Here is a 27,025-nt window from a genome sequence, read left to right on the forward strand (position 1 = left end):
GTTTGGCAGATGCCACATTTCATTACTGTTTCCTCCGTTTGTTGTCCCATGCCTGGCCAAAACATTAGGTCCCTGGCCCGGTTTGCTGCTGTTCTCCACCCCAAAGTGACCTGTGTGTATGCATTCTAGCATGTCTGTTCTGAGCTTCTGTTGAATGATTATTTTTCTACCTTTTTCAAATCTATATTGTCTAGGTTTATGTATCCAGTTTTCTTTTAAACCGTCCTCCCCAAAAGTTGTTGGTTCAAACAGCAATTACGACCTATTATTTACATTTACAACCTTTTTTTTATAACCCATATGGTCATATGCTTGGGAGGACTTTTTTAATTCCGACCATTCCTGGTCGATCTTACATCTGCTGGAATCAGGAGGTAATTTTCTAGAATTTTATGTATTACTGATAGATTCAATGTAATATTTTGGAAAAACAATTCTGTGGTTATCAAGGCAATCCCCACCAATAATGGTAAATATGGTAAAGGAGATGCAGCCTTAGGTTAGTCTTAACTTTGTATTGGTGAGTGCCATCAAAAAAGGCTAACTCTTGAGAGGTAGGCTACCCTTACCTGTAATATTGTTCCTTTGCTATTAAAAAGATATATCTCACCAAAAACTAAAGAGACTCCTTTAACCCTCATGCCCTCCTCGGCCATTTTTGTACATTTTTCTCGTTTTTTTGCTGCGTTACTGCTTATGAATGAAATTTTGTAGGAACCTTTCTTTTCAGTTAATTTTTTTAAATCCAGTGTTTTTTTCTCTTACGTCTTTTATACTTAAATGATTCATTTTGTACCCTTTGGACACCTTCGAGGCAAAAATGTCCACACACAAAAACTGTTATTAAATCATCATACATCAATATTTTTTTCTGCTTTTTTATCATAAATCACTTAAACAACTTCTGACTTAATCAAAACCACCAAACATTTTCAGGATTTTAACCCTCATGCCCTCTTCGGGCATTTTTGTACATTTTTCTCAAAATGAAATGCTGACATTACAGAATGCATGGTTTTATACTGTAAAGGCAGTGAGATCAAAACGTGGTTATAATGGAAGTCAATGAGGCATTTTTGTCCTGGAAGGTGTCCAAAGGGAGTACCTGGAACTACATAAAAAATACTAATGCAATCAAATTAATTTTGTTGCTTATCTTTGACATATCCAAGCCTCTAATCACCACCAAAGCCCCACCTCCATATTATTCATTATTTATTCGTTTTTTTGTAACAAAAAATGAAATACTTCAAATAAATAAACTGGCATTTAAAGGGTTAAAATCCTGAAAATGAGTGAATGTTTAGTGGTTTTAATTAGGTTAGAAGTTGTTTAAGTGATTCATGAAAAAAAAGAAAAAGATATTGATATATGATGATTTAATAAGTTTTTGTGTGCGTGGACATTTTAATTATTCACTCCGATACATAACATTTCAACTCTGGTCAACATTTTACACAAGGGCATTTAAAATTCATACAATTGACACATTTTGGGAAATCATTTCCATTTTAATTAAAACCTATTTTAACTTGCTTTGGATTATGTCATACAAATGCTCTCAAATGGAAGTTAACGATGTCAGCAGTCAACTGAAGAGTTCTGACAGGTGGAAGATACAGAGGAACTAAATACTCAAAAGTACTACATATTTTAAATACAAAACAATGACAAATGGATACTTGGCTTAAAAGATCTGCTTACATTCTTTTAACAAATAATTTAGAAAAGGTTTGCATTGCTAACGTTTCCAAGATAAGCCAATGAATTAATCGCCAAAGGTCTGAGCACCCCAAGGTTAATCACATTTAAAATAAAAGTAAAAAAAGAAAACAGGTTATTTTAAATTGTTTTCAACAAAAGATTAAACATCATCTGGATCATTGACCATTACAAACAGGGGATATTTAAAAATAACAAGGTCATTTAAAATAAAATTTAAAAAAAAGCAGACATCTATAGACAGCAGGGTTTGTTAATGTCTAAAAGGTCCCTTCACACAGTTCTTCCAGATTTAAAAGGGTTTGCAGGAGCAGGTTGACGCAGAATGAGTAGTGGCCGAAGCACATTCAAGTGAAACCTCGAGGTCTCGCTGTTCCAAAGCTAAGAGTCCTGGACTGTCTCCACGCTCATCTAAATTACAAACTCAATTTCTCAGCCCGTCAATCTGGTGGAAAACTACACTGTGTGAGTTCAGCTGTACAGTTCTGCAGTGACTCTACATGTGTCTGCTTCAGAGTCCTCCAGTTTCACTCCATATTGTCTGGGTCTGCCTGGGCCATGTAGGCATCCAGCTCAGCATCCAGGTGACCTTTGGTCTTTGACATGTAGGCGTCCAGCTGGTTGTCCAGTTGTTCACGGGTCACAGCTTGTCGGCCAACACCTCGGCCCCGCCCGCGGCCACGACCACCTCTACCAGCAAAACCACCACGGCCACGCAGTCCACCACGGCCTGCCCACCAACACAGACGCAGCAATAGTGACCACTAAGAAGGGTTAACAATTCAACTCAATGTCTAGGAGAATTCAGTTAGATGAAAAGTACAATCCTTTTCCCACTCTTAATCAGATAAAGTAAAACATTGTCACCCCCTGACCTCTGGCTACTCCTCCTCGTGCTGCTCCTCGGGACAGAGCTCCTCCTCTGCCAGGAGCTCCTCCACGATGGCGGCCTCCTCTACGCATTGCCAGACGGCCAGCAGAGCCACGACCTCGCATGGGACCACCTGTAGAAGACACTCGCTTCCCTGTGTAAGACAAAGTAATAGCACTCAATGCTATGACAAATGAAAATCTACAGCCATGAAAGTGAAGCCCTGCACTTGGAATACGAGCCATATTCTTAGTTGAGATACTGTGTAAGGTTGTGGATCCACACCTCTCAGGGACAGAGCTCCCCTCATTACTCCTCCTCTGGCTCGACCTCGAAGGCCACCCCTGGTCATCCCTCGCATTCCTCCTCTGCCTCCAGCTACTCCACGCATCAGAGTCCCGACAGGCCGGCCCAGCCTGGCCTGGATGTTGCTCTTCCCCAGGCGCTGCTTCAGGCTCTGACAAGTTATTCAAGGATGCAATTAGGACAAAATGAAATCAGACAAACAAGGTGGTGGTTACGGGCACTCAATCAAGGCCACGTTAACACGACAGTGGCCCTGCGTAAAAACAAAACAACGGTGATGATGCATCTCTATAGATTCACAACTAAAACAGTCACACAAAGACAGAAATATGCATGCACACTATTCATCAGATTTATAAAGTTGCACGTACGTCTGATTCCATTTTATAAATCTCAATTGTGGAGCTGGGCACATACACACAAGCCTCATTCCCACTACAAAAGTTGGCCATAAATAATGTAATAAGGACCTTAAACATTGATTGCATATAGATACTTATGCCCCCCTCCACCAATAGACCGGTCAATGACAATAACAAACCACATTCACGCCTGGTGGGAAGTCTGCGCACACTCTTCCTCAGTTTGTGGGAAAAGTCATACACAGGGTTTTGTGCAAATAAACAGCTGCTCAGCTGGATGGATCCATTTACTGCCACTACTAAGATGTATACATTTTAGGGCTACTGGAACGAATATAATTCAAATAGTAAAAAAAATAAATTACTATTTGAATGTGACTTTATAAAATATGTTGGCAAACGTTATCTAATCTCAGTCTTCTCGCCTTGGCCTACCCGCATGTGCCACTCATGTCACGTCTTATGAACAGTAACTTAAACACAAGGCGTTGTGAGGTCTAAGCTAATGTTATGTACAGAGTCACGTACAACATTATGGAGCTACAGTTATGTACCGAGTAACGTTAGCACAGGGGAGTGACAGGCTGCGGCTGGAATTTGGAAGAAGGATGAGAAATAGTTGACTTTAAAATTGACATCCCCTGAGCCAGAGCGCTTACGTTAACATTAGTTAGCTCGTTCTTGTTTCCTAACTGCGTTGCGAGTTATAGGAGCGTAGCTGGGAGCTTCATGGAGAAAGCTAAAGTTAATGTTAGCTGTCAAAGTTAGCTTTGACTTCATATATTACCTTCTAATATCTGTATTCTCAGTAACATGACAATCTGCAAGAAACAGGGTGCTTATAAATCACTAAAATAGTAGTGACAGCACCGTTTGGCTTAGTTATCAATGCCGTTAGCATCGTTCCTAATACTTGTTACTTAGTTTATGACAAATTGTTTCGGCTGTGTTTTCTAACATGATGTCATTGTGCTAACTTGGCACCGTTTGCCTTTACAACAGAGCTGCTTCACTACACTTGTTAGATCATGTTTCATTCCAGAGTTCTCTGTTGATTTGGGTTTGGTGCTGTGTGCTCTTGGTGGAAAATTAATGTAAACAAAGTGGCGTGCAATACACCATGACGTAGGGCCTCTCCAAGGCCAGGCTAATATTAGAAGTCCCTCTAGTGGACAGAACGTGTAAGGCCTGCGTGGCATGAGTGTGGCGTTCTGTTGCGTGGCGTTTTCTATGTCTTTACAGACCAGAAAGGTGTCCGACGTGGTGCTGCTAGCCTTGTCTGGACACATGGAGGTTTCCCATTGATAAAATGAAATACCATGTTAAACATAAATATATACTGATCTGATTACAGCAAAGACAACGTCGGCAGTATTGACGGCAAAATGGGCTACAGAATATTTCACAGGTGAAATATTCGAAAATAAATTTTTCTTTTAAAAATTACATTTATATATCTGCATTTATATCAAAACCTAGAGACTTTCAAACATCAACATGTCATTTATTAATATGTATTCGTGTCTAAATGACATAAACATCTTTTCCCATTCTATTTTGCCTGGAAACTTCCAACAAGCTTGCGTGTCGTGTGAAAAATAGGCCTCTGTTCCATTTCTAGCAGGCACGCGTTTTAGGCGCGGCTCGAGACGTGCGTGTCACGCGGGCAGTGTGTAAGCTCTAACCGGTTAACATGGGAGCTGAAATATACACGGACACGCTCACGCAGCTGACACGCTCACACCATGCAGCCAGTGTGTAACTGGCCTAATACATTTATACTCAGAGCATGAGTGTTCCTAACAGTTAATCACTAGTTAATTTAGTTGGAAGCATGTGCAGTTAGATCCGGCTGTCTGACACTTAGCTCTACATTTACGGTCTGTATTAATTAGATTGATTCTGGTCTTTTAGTGAGAAAAAGCAAAGAACTTTTGTTAGGAATTGTATTGATAGCAAGCCTTCAACCATCTGAATTACCTTACAGGGCTTGAAAAGCTACTGAATAGCCCCGTCTCCTCTACAGACAGGTGAAGCATCCATCAGATTTGTCATTTGGGATGGTTGTGGGACGAGATATATATATATATATATATATATATATATATATATATATATATATATATATATATAGATATATATATAGATATAGATATATATATATATATATATATATATATATATATATATATATATATAGATATAGATATAGATATATATACACACACAAATTGAAAGCTTAGGTGTTTTGTAAATATATATTTTAAGAGTCTTAGTTCAGTCTCCCTTAAAACAGATTGATCAAAATAAAATGCAAAGACAGGGGTTTCTTCCCGGTTTGAAAATATACAGCTGCAAAACTTACCTAACCTACTTTAAATAAAACCAGGCCAATCTCTGACAACGCTCCTCCAACATTAAACTACAGCGATATAAACAAAGTGTCTCATCCCATGTCATTAAATGTAAATATTGATTTGATAACTCGATACACCGCCCAGTAGGAGAGTAAAGATTCACAGATACAATTCGGTATCCGGTTGTCTGATCACAGATAGGACTAAATCGATACACGGAGCCCTGGATCGATCTAAATTGGCCAAGATTTGTCCGATGGCCCAGTTCTAACGTTACAAATTGGTTGACTGAAGCTTTGCTGTACAACGAGGCTGCTGCTGTGTGTGCAATGCTGTTGAAAGAGACGGGGGCGTCTTTATGTGTGACAGAGACAAAGCCTTACCATTTGTGTGATTAAGAACTTGTGTTATTTAACATGGAGCTGATGTGTGTGTCATTTGGTTATGAGTAATTAAATTGAAGTTATACTATTAGCATGTCCTAGCTTTTCTATTCCCTGGTCCGTTTTACAAAATGTATATTTATTTTAAGGTAGACAGTGCTTCTTTTATAGAATTGGCTTATTTTAATTTATAAATGGGAAATGAATGCGTTTACATTAAACGAACATTGACTGTATCAATCAGATTGAATTGTACCTCATCGTATTGCACCCAATCGTTTCAACATTGAACTGAACTGAATAGTTTCATATTAAGATGTATTGTCCCTGAACCGTATCGAAGTCCATGTATCTAGATACTTATTGGATTGTCTTATGAGAGATTTGCACACCCCTACCGCCCAGCACTAAGTGCAACATCATGACTTTTAGACAAAACCCAACAGTGGCGTTCCTGAGCTAAGAGACACTAGTACCAAATATTTGACTAATAATTAGGTGTCGTAAAAAATATGTGCTGTACATTATAGTTTGCAAAAGACATCTTTAGCCAACCAAATTGTCAGCTCACTGACTTATCCTTCACAATAATTATTGTATTACTCTTTTTATCCAAATATTGACATCGTAATTTGTTTTACAAATTTCGGGTCTGCATCAGAAACAAGGAGATCCTATCTGCTGATAAATGCACACTTTATTTTTCTGTGTTTATTTATTTAACAGTTTAGTTTTTGATTACCTGTGGACATTTATTTAGTTAATACATTTTTTATTGAAGTGCATTGAGTGCAAATCTACTTAAGCAGACAATAACAGCATTAACTAAATGTTTAAGTTCGGCAGTTTTGTTTCTCAATTATATTATATATTGGCCATTGGCCGCCCAGCTCTCTAAATATCGGCCATTTAAAAACCCATGTCTGTCTACCATTAGTAAAAACCAGAACAAGAGTTGGATGTGATAATGATTTGATATGATTAATCCCTCTCTCAATTTAAGACAATTCATTGTAAATATCTAACATATTGATTCATGCAGGTGGAAGTAGCTACAATTCATCTCTACACTGTCTCTTACTTCAGATTAATTTGGTCTAAAATTTCAAGGTTATGTAATTAAATTGAACCAAATTCCAATCATTAATCTTAGCATTACTGAGAAGACATGTCGCACATATGTTACAGACACCCCTCTTCCATTAACTCTTATACAAATATTATTTGAGTATTGGTGCAGGTCAGTCTACAGTTTACAACATAGCTCTACATGGTAAAAAGGCCCACTGACACTTAGCTTGTCTGATCTTTGCCCTCACCTGCTTGTGACTTAGTGCAGCTTGCACTGAGGGCCGGTTTTCCATCTGCTGGGCCAGCCGGCGATTGCGGGCACTGGCCAAATGCTGCTGTTGCATGGTGGCTCGAATGCTTACCGCAGTGGGCTGCTTGTTCTTCAGCATGTTAGTGAAGCTTTAGAGGTGGGAGGGAAAAAGAGGGAAGTAAAAGAAGGGGACAGGGGATATACAGAGGAGGAGGAAGCAGGGTTCCACATCAAGTAATTTCTCATATTATGGATGAAGTGCTCTTGCTATGCAAGACTTTTGTTCCAGTTTTTGGCACTAATTTTCTTACTCAACCATATGATAATCCAGAAAGATTTATACTTGAATTCTGCATGTTTTCAAACAAGCACAAAAAGTAAGGCAAACTAAGATTAAAAAACTCACAGTGCAAAGACAGACCGAAGGACAGAAGCAGAGAAAAAAGGTGCCAGAAGAAGAGCGCAATTTGCCACTTACAGGCCTCCAGCTGACTGGCTGGGGTGTCATCATGCTGCAGCAGCAGAGGCCCTGGACGTGAGGACTGCCAGGTCACCCAGCCACTTACAGCATGGACCGTGACTTGTGGGTAAACCACTGAGAGAAGGGAAGGAAAGATGGGAGAGGGAAGGGGAGCTCTTTGTCACGTCCAAGCTAGGACTGAGTACCTGGTCTTTTATAGAATTGGAGCACTGAGGAGAAACAATGACAGAACAAGAAGATAGAGGAGGTGCTTCGCTTCCACTGGTTTGCCCCATCGTCCTGGTTTAGCTTAAGCCTTACTCTCCCCTTTATAGGCGTACACTTGATGTATCCTGTGCTGTTTAAGTAACAGAGAGCATGAGTGCCAGGGCATTTGTAGGACAGTGGTCTGGTCCAGCATAGGCTTACCAAGGCTTACCCAGTATGACCACTACCCTCTCCCCTTGTCTATATGTTTGCACTGCTCACACAAGATATGTGGCCCGGGCCAGCCCCTTCTGCACCATGTTACAATCACATTTATCTCTTCAAGTGCATCAAGAAATGTTGACAAGACCAACAAAGTTGAGTGAGCAGTGCACACACTGGGGACAGTCAGAATAGCCTCCATGTCGGGTCCAGTCCCAAACTGTAGCCTTCCGTAGGGACCACTAGAACCTTCACAAGCCAAGGCTGGCCCTTGCATCGGGTGTCTTAACTGCTGACAGGGTGCGTGGCGCCTCACCGCTCATTTAGGGACACTTTGGTGGTACTTTTCAGGACAACTTTTTGGGAGGAGGCTGTGCTCATTTTGATGGACTTCGCTTGAAGGCTCCTGGAAATAGAGAGAACAGAAAATAAAACAAGGTCAACTGGCAGTCATAAGAAGGTAAGTACGCAAAATTTAGACAGCAATAACATATGGTATCAGCGAGAACATTTTACTTTACATTGCATTAAATGTATCACACTGAAATACGTTTATGGTTTGTATTTATTCTGAGCTTAACACTAATGCACTAACAGGGTTCTGATAGCTTGTTCCATTTTTGGTTATGGCAGACTTTTCTTAATTTCAGCAGTTGGTGACCTCCCTTCCGCCTGCGAGCAAGCGTTTGGACTCAGTCAAAGATTTGTAAGGGAAGTAACATCACTCTGAAACACTGTGGACTGCATGGCTTTGTAGTTTAACAAGACCAAAAGAGATAAGTTGTCTCTTAAGAAATGACAGGCTGATTGTATCATGTACATTTCAAGAGTCTCCTGGCTAACCTTAAAGGTCCCATGACATGGTGCTCTTTGGATGCTTTTATATAGACCTTAGTGGTCCCCTAATACTGTATCTGAAGTCTCTTTTATATAGACCTTAGTGGTCCCCTAATACTGTATCTGAAGTCTCTTTTATATAGGCCTTAGTGGTCCCCTAATACTGTATCTGAAGTCTCTTTTATATAGACCTTAGTGGTCCCCTAATACTGTATCTGAATCTTTTATATAGACCTTAGTGGTCCCCTAATACTGTATCTGAAGTCTCTTTTATATAGACCTTAGTGGTCCCTTAATACTGTATCTGAAGTCTCTTTTATATAGACCTTAGTGGTCCCCTAATACTGTATCTGAAGTCTCTTTTATATAGACCTTAGTGGTCCCCTAATACTGTATCTGAAGTCTCTTTTATATAGACCTTAGTGGTCCCCTAATACTGTATCTGAAGTCTCTTTCCCGAAATTCAGCTTTGGTGCAGAACTACAGCCACTAGAGCCAGTCCCACAATGAGCTTTCCTTAGGATGTGCCATTTCTGTGTCTGTAGCTATTGAGGAGGAGAGGGGGGGGGTGGCGTGGCCTTGACCAACTGCCACTTTTCTCGTTTGAAAGCCATGATGTCTCTCTCTCATGGGTGGGCCAAATTCTCTGGGTGGGCAAAGCAGAGAAAGGGGAGGTAACCTTGCTTGTTATGACCTCATAACAAGCAGATTCCAAAACAGCTCATCTGAGCTTTCATTTTCTAAAAGGCAGAGCAGGATACCCAGGGCTCGGTTTACACCTATCGCCATTTCTAGCCACCGGGGGGACCATAGGCAGGCTGGGGGAATGCATATTAATGTTAAAAATCCTCATAAAGTTAAATGTTCATGCCATGGGACCTTTAAATAAAATTATTTTAAATGTAACAACTTAAAGGGTAACTACCATTTTTTTTTCCAACATGGAACCTATTTTCCTATGTTTTTGTGTCTAAGTAACTAATGGGAACAACAATCTTTGACATTGGTCCAGTATTAAGTGAGAAACAAGCTACAAAGCTAATAGGACAATTGTCAAGCCTGTATTTACCTTCACAAAAGTGCTTGTTTTGCCACCGACAGACTGAGATTAATATTCTAAGTGTCTGACAACATTATGGAAAGGATCCGTACAGAGATGGACCTTTAAAACTTCTCTAAGACCTTTCTGTTTAACCAGAAACCGCTCTGAGGTCGCTAGCGCTAAACCCACCAGACTCCATTTAAAAAAGCAATACTTTTAGCGTGTATAGAGCCAACATATTTCAACATGTAAATCAGTAAACTATGGGTTTATTTCAACCAAATCTAGAGTTGTGATGGTTGGAAAAGTGGAAAGATGACCCCAAACGGCTTTTCATAGTTTTATTTTGTGTCTGTTGACTTTGAATGAAGTGTATTTTACAATGCTAAAATTACTGTTATTTACATAAAGTCTGGTAGGTTAAGTGAATTTCAATTTCACAGATGTTTAGTTTAAAAAAAAGATCTTACTCTTTAACAGAAAGGTCGACCTCCTTAGAAATTCTTTCCATAATGTTGTCAGACACGTAGAATATTAATCTGAGTCCGTCAGCGGCAAAACAAGCACTTTTGTGAAGGTAAATACAAGCTGGACAATTGTCCTATTAACTTGTAGTTAAATTGTAGCTTGTTTTGCCGCTGCTGACTGCAGCGTTCTCGCTTAATACTGTCAGGAACAACGTCAAAGATTGTTTTTAAACCACACATTATTAATAATTAGGCCACATGTGATTAATTTGAACGTGTCAGATACATTTAATCAACATTACACATGTACTGCTGCTTATCTAATTTTCAAGTAGCTTGACACTCAAAGCCGTTTTGCCTTAGACACAAATGCTGATTCAGATCTTTAAGGTTTAGTTATTTTTTATCTTTAGATGAGATAGCAAATGTTTGAAGCAAAAAAACTTACATTACTGGAGATTCTATAGGATTCAGATATAATAAAAAATCTGACTATGCTGTAAGCACAATTGCTGGTTAAAAATAATTATTTAACAATTTTAAGTAGTCTTACAAATACAATACTAAATAGTTTGGTTATTTCTCTATGCTAGTGATTTAAACACTACATCCTATTCAGGAATTTGAATACCCTTTTGGAGTAGCCAGTATACATATATATTTACAGCCTCAATGCCAGTTTGGTTGTCGCACTCAGTTTAGGAAGGCTTACAAAATCCGTAAAAACTCCCTTCCAGTTTTTAAATCGGACAGTCTTAATCGCCACTTGATATCTTTTAATCCGACATTAGCTACATAAACCAATTCAATCAACCAAAATTATTACCAAATAAGTAATGTGAACCTATCACAAGATGGTGGCCTCTGTGCAATAATCATTCGTAAGGCCACTGGGGAGGTCAGATGAAGTGTTCCGAACAGCTGCCCATGTATCACGGAAAGACAAACATATGCAGCACAAGATTCTTATGTGCCATCAAGTGACGGGAACATGAATTTTTGAATCCAACCTAACAAGCTCCTGTTCCCCTTTGTGTGTGTATATCGTCTGCCAGATGAAGCAGTAACGTTACTCATAAGTAACGTTAACGTTACTCATGAGTAACGTTAACGTTACTCAGTTCTGGTAAAATAGTTTGGAGTCATGAATACGTAGTTCCCATGTCCTTATTCGTGATCCCAATAAATTGGCTTGACAAAAATAAGTTAGCTTGGCGGACGTAGACTTTAGCTAAATAGGTCCTACATTAGCAGCCCAATTTCTCAACTCTAAATGCAGTTATTTGCGTTTAAACATTTAAGTAGCTTAATTACATTTCAGGTGTCTAAAATAATAATTTACAGCATTTTTTACTTACAGTGAATGTTGCGTCGCTCGAGAAAAGCCTTTCAGTCAGCTCGGGTTAGCTTTAGCTAGTAGTTAGCTAACGTTAGCTGGTACCGGTGAGGCCGTGTGGGTGTCCTTGTATTCTTTTGTTTAAATATAATCTGTAATATGCTATTTTCCTTACTAAGCGCTGTAACAAATGAGCAAACTAGTTGGTTTCGGGTATTTCTCAGAATAACTATAAAATGCTGGAGACAAGGTTTTGCTGCGTCTCCCTAAAATGGTGCTGCTAGCTAAACTGGCCGTTCACGGTAAGAAAATGGAGAGGTTCTCATGAGTCCAACGCCAACGTCACGAGGACGTAGCTTCCTCTCTGGCCGTGTTGAGGTTGAGGTAGGTGCTTTACTAAAATGGCGGCAGCGGCTTTAGTAGCAACTTCCTCAGGCAAAGATGCTTTAGCCGAGGGGTTGCTCGACCTTCTGAGACCAGCTATTCAGCAGCTCGACTTGCATGTACACTCAGTCAGGTAAATGCGGTTCCTTATCGAATCTGTTATTTAATCGTCGCCTACATCACACACCCTGCTGTCATCCGCGTTATAACCGCTTGGTAATCCTTTAACGTTAACTGTCTCGTGACTTTCCAGAAAATGTCGACCCGGTGGTGTTTATTATTTTATAATTCCCAATTTAATTCTTTTTTATACATATTAGTCAACTTTGCACACACGGTTGCACAAGCCTTTATTGTTTGAGCACTGATAATATCACATAATGTGTTCGTCTTGTTTTTGATGTGGGTTATCTTTGGCACTTGATACATGTTTGTGCTAATATGATGAATCAACCTGCTCACAACTGCACTCCGACCTACATCGCGGTTTGTATCATCTGTCCTTCCTCTTGATTAATGGGATTCTTTTTTTCTTTGCAGAGAAAGCCAAGTAGAATTAAGAGAACATATAGACAATCTGGCCACAGGTAATTCATTTTATGTATATTGTATTTGTCTGTTAAATCCCTGGCTTAGGTGTTTTGTGAATTCTTAATTAACATGCCTATACTATATAAAACATAACAAAAGCACATTAAATAACTTGTGTTCACTAACCATTGGTGTGGTCTTGTGTGTCTTTAATGTGCATTATTCGCAGAATTATGCCGGATAAATGAACATCAGAAGGTGGCTCTAGACCTGGACCCTTATGTAAAGAAGCTGCTGAATGCAAGGCGAAGAGTAGTGCTAGTAAACAACATACTGCAGAATGCTCAGGTCAGTTCATCTTTTGCTGTGGAACTTGTCAAAGTGGCACTAATCAATATGTTCAACAATAATGTGAAAGTTATCGCTAATAATGACATACCCACAGAGAATTATCACAAACTCTGCAGTTTACTCAGCTTTACAGGTCTTTTAGCAACTTGAACATGCTTTGGTTTTCTGGCCTTCACTCTGGTGAGGCAGCTGTGTTTTCAGAGAAACAGCTCTGATAAAGCCACTGTACACTACCTGCTCAGCAGCAGACAGACACAGTTAAAGACTAGCTGGTGAACATAGTGGAACATTTAGTAGCTGAAGAGCCAAATGTTTTTTCTCAGGAGCTGGTAGAAACCAAACCAGAGCTAAAAGGGGAAGGATATTGGATTTACATTCATCAGTTGAACACAAACATCATTCCTAATGTCCGCTTGACCTGTTTCATGGTTAATAATACAGCTTTAAATATTCTATACAGCTAGTGTTACTGCTATCACTGCTAACTTTACTACTATTACTATAACTATTATTACTAATGCTTGTTCTTGGGGGAATTACAGGAATAGTTAGGTCTTTGTATATTATAGAGTATGGTCTTGACCTACTCTATCTGTAAAGAGTCTTGAGATAACTCTTGTTATGATTTGATACTGTAAGTAAAATTGAATTGAACCCGAGTTGAATGTGTTCTGTTCAACGTTCGGGTTTTTCATTGTTTTCATTAGCTCTAGCCCAGTTAGCTATTGTTAGCAACCAGTTGATAACAACGCATTACGGCGTTTTTTGTGCATGCAAACAGCGTAACAACATGTCCACAGATAGAAGTTGGACATTCCTGTGTGAACAACTGATTTAGTGACACAAATGAGACAGAGGTGCTAATAACTTTATGTTACTGCAGCTTTCACAACTGTTGATACAGGGGGCAGCCATGTTGGATTTTGAACTCGGGCTACTGGGAGGTTGTCCCGAGTTCCGAGCTTGTAAATCCGAGGTCAGGGGGCGTGTTTCCGACTTTGACCTCGTTAAAACCGAGTTCAGAGGTAAATAGAACGCGGCATAAGATAGTAGTACTACAATTGCTGCATACTGCTACTCCTATAACAACTTTTGCTATTATTAATAATATTGTCTTGCATTGCCAGACCTTCCTCCACAGCGCTGCGGAGGAGGGTCTGTATTGTACACACAGCATTTGGGGATGGGAGAAAAACGTGCTCTGGTTTATTGGCTTTTTTATTTTATTTTTTGAAACCAATCACAATTGTCTGGGTGGCGCTAAGACCCAGATACAATGACGGTACCTCTGCTAAGTAGTCTCAGGAAGGAACTTGTTTTGGTGGAACATGTGTACGTTAAAAAGTAGTTTTAGTCGTGCAACAGAAAACTCTGATTGGACAGATAGTCTAGCTACCTGTCTGGATTTACCCTGCAGAGATCGGAGGAGCAGTTAACCATAGTCCTCACAAATCCACCGTTTAGAACGCCAACACAAAGAAAGGGACATCCGGCCTGAAAAGATGGACGTCTGGTGGAATTTCTGGCGAGACTGGAACAATCCTGGAAGTGAAACCTCATCGATATAGACTATTACCAATTCAGTTTCAATTCAATTTATTTTATAGTGTCAAATCACAACAGGAGTTATCTCAGGACACTTTACAGATGGAGTAGTTCTAGACCACACTATAATTAACAAAGAACCAACAATTTCCCCCGAGCAAGCATTTAGTGCAACAGTGGCGAGGAAAAACTTCCTTTTAGGGAGAAACCTGGGACAGACCCAGGCTCTTGGTGGACGGCCATCTGGGACACAGAGACATTCATACAGATATACATGATATGATTCATAACAATTATAGCAGTTGGTACGATGCGCTGTGGCACTTTATAGCAACAATAAAGATAATCAAACTGACTAGAAATAATAGTAGTTGTAGCAGTGCAGGGCTTCGAGCAGGACCACAACAGCAGCTGCCAGTGCAGGGCGGGATGGGTGGGCGTCGAGCAGGACCACAGCAGCAGTTGCCAAAAACGAACCAACTGAACCACCAAATCTGTGAGGTGAGAAAGCATAAGGACTGCGGGGAATAAGCTCCCCGGAGCTAGGTTAGTAACCTGCATTAAAGGGACATGAATGCATACAGATGGGGGGGAGAGAGAGAGAGGAGCTTAGTGTGTAATATGAAGTCCCCCGGCAGTCTAAAACTATAGCAGAATAACTGAGACCTGGTCCAAGGCAAACCTGGGCCAGCCCTAACTATAAGCTTTATCAAAGAGGAGAGTTTTAAGCTTACTTTTCAATGTGGGGACGGTGTGGGGACTACTGCTGTAACTACGAGTATCATCCCTGCAATTAACAACCAAGTTTAAAAATGGAAAAAAGGCACACAAACCGTAACACAATATACAAAATAACCTCATGACCTAAATATTTTATCCCCAGGAACGTCTGAGGCGACTCAACCACAATGTGGCCAAAGAGACAGCACGAAGAAAGACCATGCTGGAGGCTTCAGGAGTGTTCACCTCCCGCTCCCCCAGTAAACCCTGAGCCACCTCCTCCTGCTCAGTCAACTGTCCTGACCAGGAGGGACACATCAATACTGGACCCCAAGTCTAGTTAGCTGTTTGTCTAATGACATGCTGATGTCCTGCACTGCTTTATCTGATATTGTCATAATTAAAATCCTGGCTGCTATCTGTTTACTGTTAGGCAGCTGCAAAATGGCAAAATGCAACAGAATCGGCTCTACAGTACCACCAGATCATACATTGATTCTACAAATAAGAAAAATACTTGTACGCATGAGCAAAATGTTTAAAAAAAAAAAAAAGACTGTAATGTCACCATGCAGGATAGATGAACCCATTTAGCCTGAGCCATCTTGTGGACCAAAATAACAGATCCTTGTTTTGCTCAGTCCGTTATCTTGCCTACTACTCTCTGGCTGTGGGAGATGGCTGTTCACAAATGTGATTTGAATAGCTCTCTATGAATTGAAAGGTAAAGGCTAGCGTCCGACTTAAAACGGGTTAAACTCAACTGGCACTGGCAGGGGTTTAGAACACCTGATTGCGGTGTCAAAATGAACACCACAACAATGGCACACTCATGTATGTATTAAGATAGCTACATACATGAGTGCATAGGCGTAGGCAGGTCTGATGGCCAACCAACATGCACTGGGGCAATGGGATTGTTATTTAATTGGCGTTGCTGCCTATTGGGATCTGCAATGTTTTCACTCTTGTTCCCATTCCACATTGACAATTAGTCAACACATGTAAATGCAAATACATCATGAGTGATGTGTTTAGAATTATTGAGATTCTCAGCCTTGATTTGATGACCCAATGCAACATTGATGATGAATTTAGTCCCGCCTGTGAATCTCTGAGAAACCGTTTCAAAGTTTTTTCCAATCTGAAAACCTTACCTTGACAGAACATGTCTGCTTGCACTTGTGATAGTATTATTAAGTAATGTTATAAATATTTCAATCAAGTGTAAATCTTTTTGTAGCACATTTGCCCCTGTGTTTCCTTTCAATCTACTGCAGTATCACTATTCTGTCATACAGTACAGTATTAGCTTACACTAAAACTAAAGTGGGAACTGGTCTGACAATACATATACGATAACTTGTTTCTGTGACTTCTTGACTTCTGTGCGTTATTTAACAACTGGTCGGTTTGTTTGTCAGATAATCAGTAAGCCTGTTTTTGCCATCAGAATATAGGAATAAGTGACACATTCAATTGTAATTACACAGTTCTATAAGTTTGACACTTGTGAAAGTGTGAAATGTTAGACAATAAAATGAGGTGTATACATTTAAAGCACTTTAAATAGGCAAAGAAAAGAATTAGTGTTTTTTTAAAACAGTAAAATATTGTTAAATCAGATTCTGAACTTTTTTCTTGATAAAATGAAATAAAATACAAATTGTATAGATTTATAAGTTGCAAGTTGCTCCAAATGCAACAAAGGAAATAAGAAACCAGTCAGGAGAACAGTGTTTTAATTTAGAATTGGAAATGGTTAAGGTTATGACCCAATGACCAGTGTAGCATTCTAGCTAATTGAGGTTCTACCAGTAGACTGCTACCTAATGATCTAAGGGAACAGACATGTATTATGGCCTACTGGACATAAAGCAATTTTGGGTGTGGCTATACAGTGAGTGATAATTCTTGTGTTTGATATGATAAAATGCTGATTTAGTTATTGCCCTAATGTGGCTGCTGAAGCTCAGATCTGAGTCTAATTAAACTGTAACTAACTTGGCTTTTCATCTTTATAGTCCTGAAATTAAGCTGAGCAATAGTTTTCATTCTTTCCTCCTTGTTGCCAAATACAATGATTTCTGTCTCTTTAATTAAATTAAATGTAATTGCATCAAGCTATTTACTTGCTAAAGCATTAATAGAGTGAGTCTAGGGACCATAGTCATTTGGTGAGAGAGCTAAGTAAATCTGACGGTAGTCTGCATAGCTGTGATAACCAATGTTAATGTCATGTATGATTTGACCTAGAGGGAGCATGTGCAGATTAAATATTTGGAATCGATAGAATCAGAGCTTGGGCAACTACACGTCATGGTGATCCACTCAGATATATGATCACCAATGGCAACAATATAGCCTCTGCTTTTGTGGCTATGTTAAAGTATCTGTAGCAGGTTTTAAGTTAAACCTTGGTTAAACTAGATATTTGGCAGGTTTAAGTTAAACCCGGGCCCCAAGGAAGTGTGCTCAGCCTTGCAGCCAATTCTTCCAGTGGCCATTTGCTGTAAGATTTCAAAATTTTTTTCCCTAGGTCACCATTGTAGAAGAGATGTCTGTAAAACTCATGCCAGGACACCTCAAACTGCAAACAAGGTTGGAATTTTTAATCTATGGACTTTATACTTGTAAAACTTTCTTCAAGCTAAGAAAAGCAATTAAAAAAACATGACATCACTGCAATGTCTACAGGCTAAGCAAAAACTCGCTAGTGGGGCCAGCGGGAGGAACACTACTGCGCATGGGCCGCATCCCCGAAGCTTAGAAACTTTTTTGGTGAATGCACCAGGTCAGCGACTCCATTGAACCAAATAGGCACCATTTTGGAATCCGATATCCAGTAATTATTACACATCAATGGTTAAACCTCAGTTAAACCACATCTTCAGCAGGTTTAAGTTAAACCCTTTAAACCTTGGATAAACCGGATTTGCGGCAGGTTTAAGTTGATCTGGTTAAACCGGGTCGCTTTGCAGTTTATGTATGATATGCACTGTTGTTTCTAAACAATGTCGTTTTCTCAAGTTTTTGAGCTGCATAACTGTTTCTTATATAATCATTCGTCAACACGCTGATCAAGGCAAAGGCTGTAATATTTATTGCACCCCAACATGAAGGTGTTAGACAGAATTTAAAACATACTGATGATTTACTTGTTCAGCACCTTACAATCAATGCTTTCCAGATGGTAGCACTAGAGGAAAGGCCATAGGAACATTCAAACAGAAAGGGAGCATGAATGTGCTTAGCAAATTTTATAGCAGTCTGGCCAGTAACGCTTAATTTTATGGTTGCAGACCATACCTATACCTATGAATTTAAGTAATTTTGGGCAGCAGAGAGCAGAAGCCAGCAGGCAAGTGTTATTTAAAATAAACTCCTGGTGTACTTACAAATTTTCCAATCCATCGTTTTATGAGTACATAACCTATTTGTACTAGTGTAGAAGTTTGGTATCATTTCGTGCATTATTAGTGGGGTCATGTACAAGATACACTCTTGAATCCATTAGCCCCTGCACTAAGCTATTCAGCTGATAACGCTAACTCTCCCAATGTTTGACCCAGGTGAAAAAAGCTTCTGGGGGGGTGTTTGGCTCAAGGTCAAGGTGCAAAGGACCCTAGGGTGAAATTACTCCGAACCATCACTTTAAAGTGTTCATTTTTTTTTTGTCTTCTTCCCTTTCCTTTATCGTATTAAGCCAGTTACACACTGCCTGCGTGGCATGAGTGTGGCGTTCTGTTGCGTGGCGTTTTCTGTCTTTACAGACCAGAAAGGTGTCCGACGTGGTGCTGCTGCTGCTAGCCTTGTCTGGACACATGGATGTTTCCCATTGATAAAATGAAATACTGTGTTAAACATAAATATATACTGATCTGATTACAGCAAAGACAACGTCGGCAGTATTGACGGCAAAATAGGCTACAGAATATTTCCTTCTGGATTGACAGGTGACATATTGGAAAATCAAATTTTTTTTAAATTACATTTATATCAAAACCTAGAGACTTTCAAACATCAACATGTCATTTATTAATATGTATTTGTGTCTAAATGACATATAAACATCTTTTCCTATTCTATTTTTCCTGGAAACTCTTCCAACACGCCGCGGGAAAAATATGCGTCTGTTCCATTTCTAGCAGGCACGTGTTTTCAAGCCGCGCCTGAGACGTGCGTGTCCCGCGGGCAGTGTGTAAGCTCTAACCGGTTAACATGGGAGCTGAAATATACACGGACACGCTCACGCAGCTGACACGCTCACACCATGCAGCCAGTGTGTAACTGGCCTTATATATATATATATATATATATATCTTTTTGTTCATGGTATAGGTTTACAAAGTGAAAAAGCCCAAAGTCCCCCCCAAAGGGACTTACCATCTCCAACAGAAAACACTGTTCACCAACTGCTCCAAACAGCTCTATTGTAGTCCAGCCTTTACTTCAGAGACCAACGTGGTCACTTTGGAACACACATTATAATGCTCGCCTAGCTGCTAGCGTAGCACACCCTCATACTCTGCTTCTGACTGGCTAGTAGTCCTTACCTAGCTACTGTCAGGACACGCCCTCATACTCTGCTTCTGACTGGCTAGTAGTCCTTACCTAGGTACTGTCAGGGCACGCCCTCATACTCTGCTCCTGACTGGCTAGTAGTCCTTACCTAGGTACTGCGCATGTGCGACTCCCAACAAAGATGGAGCAGAACTGAGATGTCTCACTCTGTAGCTAAAACAGAGAGCTCAACACACAGGGGGAAAAGAGGAGTTGCAGCAATGTGCAGTACAACAAAAATATGGTGTTTTTTATTTTATTAAACCATGTAAACCTATTCTGGTACAACCTCTAAATACAATTATGAACCTGAAAATGAGCATATATGGGTGTTTTAAATGAACGGCTTTATTTAAACCCAAGTAAATACTTAATTACCTATTTATATATTTTTGTAAAGTAAATTCTCTGTACATATTGAATTATAGGCTCTCCCTGTAGACAAGTTCAGATGGCCTGCTGTGAACTGACTGAAAGATTTTAGGTAACTCTAGCTTAGCATTAATTTGAAGCATATCAAATAATGGACCTGTACATTTTCTTTGAATACCATGGATATCCACATTTCATGGAAAACCATTAGTCTTTAAAATATCCTGGTCCAACATGTTAGTCAAGGGAAATATTTACCGACAGTTGCAGTAGAGGAATGGAATCATCGCCATTTTCACAGTCTGGTGGACTGGGACACCACATGGCGTCATTTGACATCATTTGGGAGATTTGTCAAATATATTTAGGCTTTTGATTTTTGAACATAAAATAGTAAAATGATGATAAGGTTATGCACTGAACTAATGCATTTCTTTCCTTAACACTTGAATTGAGGATGAGGCGACACAGCCAAGAAAAGGTTGAGAAACTGTGTAGGCCTACTAGTGGGGAAAACACTGAAGAAGACATAGTTTTCTTAAGCATGTTAACTCTGACCATTACAGAGTGGAGTGTTGCTCAAATAACAGTTGCAGTCCGTGTGTGTGTGTGTGTGTGTGTGTGTGTGTGTGTGTGTGTGTGTGTGTGTGGGGGAGGTAATCTCAGCGGCGCCACCTTAAAAAAACAGTCTCGCGGACCTGTCAATCTGACGAACCAGACAGACCCTGGCTCGCGGCCCTGCTGTGAGAACTGCTACGTAATTGGTCAAAAGCAGTAGTCCCTATGAGACCTGGCCGCCCATTGGCTGCAGCATGTCGAGACACTGACGCGCACGACGTCTCTCCTCTATTGTTATTGTGGCGTGCGCGAGGGGAACAGACAGGATGCACGAGGAGACAGTAGGGCTGATAAAAGGATAAAACAACCGAGAAACATCAAGCTAGCGCTGTACAACGTATGAGAAATTAACAGCAGCTCGTTACGTTACAGGAATGTATTAAACATTCGCCCTGTAAACGCAGAGCAACACATAGGTAATACAAAGGAGTATTACCACAGATAGCAGCTCTAGTCAACACATACAATAGGAACAGCTATCCGAGTACAACAGCGATCTTTCTGTCCAACTTCTTCTCCTCACTCTGGCTGATGTGTAAGTACAAACTATGGATCTCCATCTTTGCTTTCTCCTGCTCTCGCCAACCAGGAGAACCGAAATGTGAGGGGCAAGTCAGTCACATTAGCTTGCTAAATTGTTGCTTACTGTAACCTGCTTCAAATGCTGTCTCAGTCTTTCAATGATAACGTTACCGCTTATACTGGCCGACATTGTAGCCTACTGTATAGCCTATTCTGCTTTTTCTGTAGCCTACCTTATTTTATTATATTCGTTAAACTTAAGGCAGTCAGATAAATGAGTCATATAAATAGAAGTTATGTCTTATATGTATTTATTTATGAAATTAGCTGGGTCTTGAACATGTTGAGATCAAGTGTTAGGGATGTGCGATAAGCATGTTAACCAGTCTGGGATGTCAGTGAACTGCAGTGAATGGCCTGGGCACTGCTCAGGGTGGATTACGCACATAGGCTCGGTTCTTTTGACCGATCTCATTGTTGGAAGTTTTCATTTGAATTGTGGGGCCCTCTAGGTAGGCTATCAAATTGGTTTTAGACGTTCGGCCAGTATTATAAACAGTAGCCTATGTTTAGTAAGATACATGGACGGGAGGTGTGTGTGTGTGTGTGTGTGTGTGTGTGTGTGTGTGTGTGTGTGTGTGTGTGTGTGTGTGTGTGTGTGTGTGTGTGAATGCAGCAACAGTTACCTGTGACTGTCAGCATATAGGCTTCTTATAAGCTGTATGAGATATAAAGCTTTAATAAATAGCCATGTTGCAGGACATCCTACTTACCATTAATTGATCTCTGTGTGCAGTATATTTGGTTGTAAATGTTACTGTTACTGATACAGTATCACTATTAAAACAACTTACAGAAAGCTGCAATGCTCAAATGAGATGCATGTATGTTACATGTATGTTAGGCTGTAATCTCCAAAGGTTATTAAGTACATTTATTCACATACTGTACTCTACCGTTTTGAAGCACTCAACTATTTTCATAAACGTCCCTATTTAAGGTACAATAACATTTCTGCATTAAAATGTCTAAAAACGACCTATGTTATATATTTTGTTGAGTTGTGTTCTTACACTATCCTAAATGTTTCCAACAATGTTTAAACTCAGAGAAATCTGAAATTTTATTTTAATGACAAGGAACGTTTTATTTAGTCGCCTGTCAGTGGCGTCATGTAACCTTTGACCCCTCTGGTTCCTCTAACTCCTGTCTAAACACGGGAACCCAGATGATACGTTCAAGAGTAATCATAACTCACACAATGTTACAGAAAGAATACTCCTCAGTAACCGTTATACAGCTTGCTTTCTGCCACACAGCATCGTTTTGTCATTGATTACATGCCACTTACAACACAGTAATAAAGCAGAGATCTTATTTATTGATACATTTCTATATTGATTGATCCAGCTTAACGTTATGTGCTACGTTGACAATTAACTGTTAAAAGTTGACGTTAGCTGATGCTAATGCTTGGCAGGGAACGTTAACGTTATAAGGTTACAACATTGTTCAACACGCTCATGAAGTTATTTTAAGTATAATTGTTTTGATCAAGGTAAAGTTAACGTTAAACAGCACTGGGCTAACCCACGATTAAGTTCGCCAGCTAGCGTGAACATTAGCTGTATAGACAGAAGACAAATCTAATGCTAATTTAGCCAGCTATCCCACCCTGGTTTTTCTGCCTCACTCCCCGCTGCTAACGGACTTCAGTTGGGATGAGAGCGGACAACAGCCCCGGGGACATGACACATCCACAGTTAGCCAGCAGCCAGCCATTATTAGTAACAGCAGTAACAGAAAGTGTTATGTTCCGTCGGGGAAACGCACCATATTGCCCCAGTCGTCCGAGTCTGGCTAGCTGGTGTTGTGCTGAAATTTAGCGGTCTTCTTTACAGTTACGTTTGACCCACAAATGCTGACTGTCCTGTGGACAAAAGGTGTAGGTGGGGTGAGTCTGAAAGCAACACCCGGCAGCCATCCTATTGATGTAGGCTTATCCTCGGCCGGTATCTCCGGGGCCGCAGCTCTGTCCCGGAGATACTCGGCAGCCAGCCCCAGCCGCGTAGTAAGTCTCTCAGCGGTGTTGAGTAATGTTACAACTAACCCTTTTTTCCCCCGGTGCTGAAAACATCCAAGAAGTGACACTAGCGTAAAATATATTGTGACATTGTGGTTTTAGCTGCTGGCTAATGTTAGCTTGCTTGCTCGCTAACTGGTCAGCTAGCTAGCTACCACAAATCAAATCAAGAAAACGTATGGGGGAAACGACAGCTATTTTATCAGAATTACATTAAAAAACGTTACTAAACGTAATGTGGAGAAAACTGTAATGGATAAACCCATCCGTGAACAGATATATTTTAATCAGCAATTGCGTTAACAATGAAAACTACAACTCCCATAATGCCACTTCACGACATCATCAAAAGTCCGTGTTTACATCCATTGTTTTGATTGAGAGACCCCTAGCGGCAGAAAATTACATATTGTACGTTTAAGCCCTCCAAATCCAACTTTTCAGACATTTTTTAATAGAAACTGCCACATGAGAAAATGTTTGTTAAAATGAAAGTCTAACCTCTCAAGCATCAATAATTCATTTATAACAATTTCTAATGTTTGTATTGTTTAATTTGTCAAAATATGTCATAAGTCTGGCATGGGCTTAATAGGTACTTTAGATCTCAATAGCTATTATCATTTTGTCTCCACTCCTATCCTACAGTATGGCCTGTACATTTAAATAGGTGTTAATAGTGTTTTTGCTGTGTCAACAAAGAAAAAGCTAAACTTAAAAAACAATTCTTCTTTAGAATATAGCCAGAAAACTATTTAGAAAAAAACTCATTAAAGCAGCAAGCAGTGATGAATGGGCCCTTGCCCCTCCCCGCACATTGGGGGCTACCCGCGCGTTGGTGCAGCTGTGGATTTCCTAACCATCTGACCCTGCCCTCAAGAGATAGACATTGTTTCCTAGGTGGAGTGTGTGGCACTGGTAATCAAGTATTGCAAAATTTGTAACATATTCTGTCCACTATGTGGTGCTAGAGAACACAAACTAATTATACCTGATGTTGTAGGCTATATCTTGTGTAATTCAATTCAACGTGTAGACCACAACATGTAAATTTCATGTAAATCGGATGATCTTTGTCAATTAAGGCTGACTTCCTGTTGTCAGTAGGTGGCGCTGTGACTAAATATGGGCATGTAGATGTCTTCAGGCCAGTGCTCTTATCCAGCATGTGAAATTTGGGGCAGATTGGATTACATAAAGTCAAGTTACAACAGCTTCCTGTGTCATGGTGAAACATGCAAATTGTCCACCTCGCAATGGCAACACTGTTTAATGTTACTACAAAGGCTTTGCAATTTGGCATCGTGAAAGTCTTGACATGCTGCTGATCCAATTTGAGAAGGATCTGTTGAGTTTTGTAGGAGTTTTAAAAATTTCCATATATGTAAAGTGCCTAAAAATGGCATGTTCTCACATGACCTATGACATCATCATTTGAGCTATCGATTATTTCTTTGCAATTTAGGGTCACATGTATTATATTATACCAACCAAATAGGAAATAGACCCGATAAACCTAGGAGGAGTTCGAAATTATTTGCATGAAATACATGAAAAACACCTCAAATTCATAATGGGCGGAGCTAATGAAAGTATATTGGAAATATGTCAGAAATTACGAGAGCAATGTGTGTACTATACTTTGTGAATATCGGGGCAACTATGTCTAAATTAAAGCCTTCCACGCATTAGTGGGCTATGGAGCCCACTAAACAAAGGCTTAAAGTAATTGTGGGGGCCCTATAGAGCTGACGTGCTACGCCCAAACCCAAAACGTGATATCAATCGAAATAATTACTAGTTTGAACATGGGTGCAAACATTTTTGAGTTTTTGTGCATTCTGATGTCCTCAAACTTGTTTGTAAAATGAAAATGAACACACAAATTCCAAGATAACTGTAAGGCGAAATTCTTTTTTAATATATTCCTAGAGATGAGAGCAATGCTTCCATTTAATTTTGTGAACATCAAAGGAACTTTGTCCCAACCTAATCTTTACAAGAACAACAGGTTCCCAGGGTTTTTCCTGCATAGAGAAAGCGTATGTTCTGCGAATGCGCAAGACGTAATACGTAAGACGTCTCCATAACAGCAGGCGGCGCTAATCTGTATTGTCGCCCAAAAATGAAAACCGGCAGCTGATTGACGAACGCGACGAAAATAGTTCACCGAAACATGTTTTTTTTAAGATCAAATTTTTATTGTTTTTTTTTTGAACATACAGAACAGATAAACACAACAACCCTCTCCCACCCCCCACCCTCTGTGGTCTAGAGGAAAAAAAACAAATAAACAAAAACAGGAATCCCACCTTGTCTAGTCCCTCTCCTCTAGTTCTTGTGATGCTGAGGTCATCAGGACTGATACCTGTGCTGCTGCACCTTTCCATAGGTCTATAGTGGATGACTTGGCTTTGTTAATCCTTGCTGTAGAGAGCTCAAGCAGAACTATGTCCAGAAAATACGCCAGCCACTGTTTTATACAAAGCAAGTGGGGGGTGGGGCAGCGCTGAGCTATCATTTTCTTGGTCGCGGTTGAGCCAGCTAACCAAACTTTGTTTTGTCTCCCAAGCAGGTGTAATTTAGAGTCGTCATTAAGTAACAAAACAATTGGGTCAGTAGGAATTCAACATCCTATCACATCAGATATTATTGATGTTGTTTTATTCCAAAACTCGTGCACCTGTTCACACTCCCAGACCATATGTAGGAAAGTTCCAGTTTGTTCAGGTTGACAGAACGTTCAATATGGAGTAGGAATGGCTTTAGAGACGTATCTCTTCTGAGAAGTCCAATATGTATATGGCATATGTTGAAGTGGATCTGCTGGTGATTTGGGTTCTTGGAACAGTGGGAAATGTTGTCCCAAACTGTCTCCCAATTAATTACATTCCCCTCCGGGCTCAGCTCTCGCTCCCATTTCTTTACTATTGGGAGTTCTCCTACGGATACTTGCATCAGTTTGGATCCTGGACACCAATCCTCTCACCTCTCAATGAACAAGCCATTTAATGATTGGGTGGGTCTCAAGACTGTTTTACTATTCCAAATATACTGCCGGATTACGGCATCGAGTTTCTTCCAGAAATGTATTGGTGGGGGTAAGGGGATCGTTGTACTTAAGAAATTCACACAAGGAACTATGTTCATTTTAACCAAAGCAATCCTGGACCGTAGTGATGCCAGCAGCGCAGACCAGTTGGCCAGATCCCTTTGAACACTACTTAGTATAGTTTCATAGTTGTCCTGGACAACTCGCTGTAGCGATGTGTGGATGGTGATGCCCAAATATGTCATTTTGCTTTGGGTTGGTATTGTATCACTAATAGCTGATGTCACCTGTCTGTTGTTCAACAGGAGCAGATTACATTTATTAGGGGTCCAAGTCTGGAAGAACTGGCGGTAGCAAAGCTACGCCGTTCGCACAGCAGGGCTAGAACTGC

At 40.1% G+C, this 27,025-nt stretch overlaps 3 protein-coding genes across 10 annotated transcripts in view; 2 read left to right on the forward strand and 1 right to left on the reverse strand.

Moving 5' to 3' along the window:
• Positions 1 to 1,490: 1,490 nt before the first annotated feature.
• On the reverse strand, positions 1,491 to 12,488 carry chtopa (chromatin target of PRMT1a). 5 transcript variants are annotated; one of them, XM_028596999.1, is made up of 6 exons: positions 11,916 to 12,488; positions 8,528 to 8,617; positions 7,321 to 7,471; positions 2,879 to 3,050; positions 2,598 to 2,747; positions 1,491 to 2,452 (listed from the first exon to the last, which is right to left on the reverse strand). In XM_028596999.1, the coding sequence occupies exons 2-6, from the start codon at positions 8,590 to 8,592 to the stop codon at positions 2,250 to 2,252; spliced, it is 741 nt and encodes a 246-aa protein (XP_028452800.1). In that variant the 5' UTR covers positions 8,593 to 8,617; positions 11,916 to 12,488; the 3' UTR covers positions 1,491 to 2,249. The 5 variants fall into 5 exon arrangements, with proteins under 5 accessions (XP_028452800.1, XP_028452805.1, XP_028452804.1 ...); XM_028597004.1 differs by lacking the exon at positions 11,916 to 12,488 and having other exon boundaries at positions 8,389 to 8,617; XM_028597003.1 differs by lacking the exon at positions 11,916 to 12,488 and having other exon boundaries at positions 8,222 to 8,617.
• snapin (SNAP associated protein) lies at positions 11,949 to 17,103 on the forward strand. Its single transcript, XM_028597005.1, has 4 exons — positions 11,949 to 12,410; positions 12,818 to 12,864; positions 13,038 to 13,156; positions 15,588 to 17,103. The coding sequence occupies exons 1-4, from the start codon at positions 12,295 to 12,297 to the stop codon at positions 15,693 to 15,695; spliced, it is 390 nt and encodes a 129-aa protein (XP_028452806.1). The 5' UTR covers positions 11,949 to 12,294; the 3' UTR covers positions 15,696 to 17,103.
• A 4,078-nt stretch (positions 17,104 to 21,181) lies between these two features.
• smad10a (SMAD family member 10a) overlaps positions 21,182 to 27,025 on the forward strand; it is a 38,683-nt gene continuing 32,839 nt past the window's right edge. For all 4 annotated transcript variants that reach the window (XM_028597451.1, XM_028597453.1, XM_028597452.1 and 1 more), the window contains exon 1: positions 21,182 to 21,512. In XM_028597451.1, the coding sequence (XP_028453252.1) occupies positions 21,509 to 21,512 (4 nt within the window). In that variant the 5' untranslated portion in view covers positions 21,182 to 21,508. The remainder of the gene's footprint in view (positions 21,513 to 27,025) is intronic.

The sequence above is a fragment of the Perca flavescens genome, chromosome 14, assembly GCF_004354835.1.
Source record: "Perca flavescens isolate YP-PL-M2 chromosome 14, PFLA_1.0, whole genome shotgun sequence".
NCBI lineage: Eukaryota > Metazoa > Chordata > Actinopteri > Perciformes > Percidae > Perca > Perca flavescens.

Coding starts and splice junctions, on each gene's coding strand:
- snapin (XM_028597005.1), top strand. CDS start 12,295: ATGGCGGCAGCGGCTTTAGTAGCAACTTCCTCAGGCAAAGATGCTTTA. Junction 12,411..12,817: donor TTGCATGTACACTCAGTCAG/GTAAATGCGGTT, acceptor TTTTCTTTGCAG/AGAAAGCCAAGTAGAATTAA. Junction 12,865..13,037: donor TATAGACAATCTGGCCACAG/GTAATTCATTTT, acceptor CATTATTCGCAG/AATTATGCCGGATAAATGAA.
- chtopa (XM_028596999.1), bottom strand. CDS start 8,592: ATGAGCACAGCCTCCTCCCAAAAAGTTGTCCTGAAAAGTACCACCAAA. Junction 7,472..8,527: donor AAAGTGTCCCTAAATGAGCG/GTGAGGCGCCAC, acceptor CCACCTCTAAAG/CTTCACTAACATGCTGAAGA. Junction 2,748..2,878: donor GGGAGCTCTGTCCCTGAGAG/GTGTGGATCCAC, acceptor TGTCTTACACAG/GGAAGCGAGTGTCTTCTACA.